Genomic DNA, 3,391 nt, shown 5'->3' on the forward strand with positions numbered 1-3,391 from the left:
CATGAACTCCATTTGCTTCACCACTTTGCCTGTTAAAAGATAAGTGCAAACCTTGATGTCTTTCCATTCAGGGTCCGTATTCAACCGTTCGTGGATGAAGTACTCCAGCGCTGCTGATATCTTCTCCATGAATTCCGTCCCTGGCATCTTGACAACAGGATTCTGAAGCTCGTACGTATCTCGGGGCATCACCTCTTTCCCCTGAGCTCTGAATATCTCCGTCAAGAGGATCGCTTCAGCCTCCTGGTACATATATGCATTGTGAATTTTATGATAAACAGTTATCTTGTCGAGGGAATGAAATGAAATAGACTTGAGAGCTCACCGAGTCTGCGCGATACTTGGCAGTTTTGAAGTACCTCTGTCGCAGCTTGGTCATCTTGGACATAGGGGCGACACCATCTGCGGTTGGAATTTGTAGGTGGATGATGCATATCATGGGAAAGAGGAATCAAGAGAAGTCATTTGTGTATCCAGTGATCGATCCATGTATATAGTACTATGCACGGACCTACTGCCAAGTAAAGGAGCCTCCTTGGCCTGACCATGCGAAACAAGCGATCCAAGTAAGCGAAAAACCAATTGTACACCTGCGCGAATGCCAGTGAAATTAAGGCCAGCTCAAGAGTTCAAGAGAGTCAACAGACACCGGCTAGATTGCATGGCGATCGTCATGGTTGAGGTGTTTATTACCAGCCCGTTGTTGAGGCGGAAGCATTTGTGGATGATTTCATTCATGTCGAGGTAGAGGTTGTCGTAGATGATCTCTTCTTCTTCATCTTCATCCTCTTCATCGTCATCTTCTTCTTCAACCTCTTCTTCTTCCCCCTCTTCTTCCTCCTTTTCTTCTTTCTCCTCCTCCTCGTCCTCCGATGACGAGGCAGAGTAGACGTCGATGATGGTGCCGACGATTTTTGGGTACTTGCCCACGAGCCAGCTGAAGAAGGAAGGTATTCCCATGGCCGCTAGCTAGTACAGTAGAATCTTGGCATCTGGGAGAGAGTGATGAATTTCGTAACTGAGCTAGGCACCAACAAATCTTGGGATGTTTAGCTGGGAGCAGGTCGCAACAGATCGGTTGCTAATCTAGCTTGAGATGCTATCTTTGGCGACTACCTTTTCTTTTGCTTTGCTGAGTCGGCTTTGCACCATGCTTAAGACTTTCCACGAAGAGCACCTGCTATGGCTAAAGGCAGAGGATACACTTCCTCCTAGCCTTAGGAAGCCAGGTCAAGTCAATGCTCCCGCCATGATTAGAATAAGCTGCAGGAGTACTAGATAATCCGCATAGTTCCATGGTTGCACGAAAGCTCCTATGATTTCTGATAATAAAATTCCAGAGGCGTACCTTCGCCCCTGCTTGTTTTAGTGGGCCTTTTTTTGCCTTTTGTTTTAGGAATACTGAAAAATCCCGAGGTATAGGCGTACTGCTGGAACAAAAGAGAGAGAAACAACATGTTTGCACAACAAAGGTCGCACCGTTGACATATTATTATTATCGTTTCCTGCAATGGAGTGTATGGGTGTTACGGCGCTGCTAGAAGGAGGGCATGAGAGGGCCGGCCGGGGGTCTTTTGTCCACGGCCGGGCAAGATGGAAGGGATTTACTTGACTTTCAAGTAAGGCTTACTTGACCCCCTAAGCAAGCGATTCTTATATCTAATTAACCCTAAGACTAACGGGCTATACCGGCAGCCAAGGCCATTAGGCCCATTACGTACTCTAACAATGAGGGTGATCGATCCTCCTTTTCTAAAAAATACAATAGAGTGTACGTATGTACTAATTATATAAACACGTATGCATTGTTAATTGATTCTATAACTTTTAATTATCAATAATAAACAATTTGACAAGCTAAACTTACATAACTATGTTTTTTCCACACAGAAAAACTTACATGCTTTTATATGAAAGCAAAACAAAGGGACGCTGAGTGAGAGTAAAAGCTTTTCCGAGTGGCCCGGTACTTGATGTAAGAAGAAGAGAGTTGGTTCAGTTTATACAAAAAATATAGACCTAAAACCCACACAGAAGACGGTTTATTACGAGAAGAACCTCAAATCCAAACACACACCCACACTGCCCGGCTAGACAAGGTCTCGGGCGGCACACCTACCGTGACCTGCTGCCGAAGAGAGAAGCCAGAACACGGAGAACAACGAACCACGCCACCAGCCAATGATGCTTGACTGTTGAACGCACACAAAGCCACTGACATCCCACCGGAGAAAATCAGCGCCGGCAACACCAACAAAGCCGCATCTTCCAAAAATGTGCCTCAAATGAGCAAAATGATGTCAAGCGAATGCCGTCACCATTCGATCAAGAATTGATCTGGGTTTTCACCCGGAAGACGAACCCAGTGGTTGGAGACGGTTCAATACTCCACAACAATGTCATCAAGATGGAAACAACACGGGAGAGCATGCTTGCCACCGAGCACCAACAAAGCCAGGCTAAACTCTCGTCCGGACCAACGCAAAAAACCGCCATCAGCAGATTGTCGTGAGGACAGTGCCATTGCGTCGCCGGCTCTCAGCGCCTCCAAGGAGCCGCCGTCACCGGGACCCTCGTCCGTCAGACTACTGCCTCCCACACGACCAGTGACACAACACCAAAACCACCAACTAGGAGCCGCCGCTCCGGACCCACACGTAAATCACCAACCCGAGTCCATACCGGCAAATAAAAATCCGAGTCCAGACCAAGCTCTGCTAGGTGCATAGCGGAAACACAAACACACACTCGACCAGCAGCCCAGAGCCGCACCAACTGACCGCTTGGACTATACCCAGGCCACCGCCTCCATCCACCCACTTCCCCCATCTCCAGGTGGCATCCGAGGCCAACTCTTGCCGACGTTTGTGGCCTCTTCTCACCGTCCCTCACCTTCACGGACGCTGGCACGTCCTCGCCTTCACTTCTAAAGGCCTACTGCATGTACCGGGAGGGGCTAGGCTCTTTACCGGTTGCTACTCCACCATGCCCGGAAAGTGTTTGACGTTTTACCCACATGCTACCATGGATAACGGGGATGAGGTTTTTTCAATAACTTCATGTGTTCATTGACGATTCATCGTCAAACGATGACGAATTTGTGGTTGCGACTATGGTCGTCAATGATCACATTGCCAGACAGCGGCCGAGGTGTCGGGATCCCGGGCCATGCTCCAGCATCGAATCGCAACAGAGAGAGCGGTCATTTCTTACTCTTCGCCGGTTATTTATAGTGTACGTGTGCACTCTTCAATCCAAGCTTTTCTGGCGCCACTTCTGGATGGCGAGACATGTGTTCAACTGTATTCGAGGGGAGTGGTGGTGTATGATGATTACTTTAAGTGCAAGAATGATGCCCTTGGAAAGGTTGGCTTCTCCTCTTATCAGAAAT

The 3,391-nt window shown here is 48.1% G+C and overlaps 1 protein-coding gene and 1 long non-coding RNA gene across 3 annotated transcripts in view; one reads left to right on the forward strand and one right to left on the reverse strand.

Moving 5' to 3' along the window:
• Positions 1–442, forward strand: part of LOC119302656 — a 4,605-nt gene extending 4,163 nt beyond the window's left edge. For both annotated transcript variants that reach the window (XR_005147691.1, XR_005147690.1), the window contains exons 5-6: positions 72–246; positions 349–442. This is a non-coding gene — a long non-coding RNA (uncharacterized LOC119302656). The remainder of the gene's footprint in view (positions 1–71; positions 247–348) is intronic.
• Positions 1–1,234, reverse strand: part of LOC119302655 (5'-3' exoribonuclease 3-like) — a 5,888-nt gene extending 4,654 nt beyond the window's left edge. The window contains exons 1-5 of the mRNA XM_037579700.1: positions 1,117–1,234; positions 694–992; positions 512–590; positions 326–402; positions 52–243 (exon numbers count right to left, since the gene is read on the reverse strand). Of these exons, the coding sequence (XP_037435597.1) occupies positions 52–243; positions 326–402; positions 512–590; positions 694–960 (615 nt within the window). The 5' untranslated portion in view covers positions 961–992; positions 1,117–1,234. The remainder of the gene's footprint in view (positions 1–51; positions 244–325; positions 403–511; positions 591–693; positions 993–1,116) is intronic.
• Between the last annotated feature and the right edge of the window lie 2,157 nt (positions 1,235–3,391).

The sequence above is a fragment of the Triticum dicoccoides genome, chromosome 5A, assembly GCF_002162155.2.
Source record: "Triticum dicoccoides isolate Atlit2015 ecotype Zavitan chromosome 5A, WEW_v2.0, whole genome shotgun sequence".
In the NCBI taxonomy this organism is placed as follows: Eukaryota; Viridiplantae; Streptophyta; class Magnoliopsida; order Poales; family Poaceae; genus Triticum; species Triticum dicoccoides.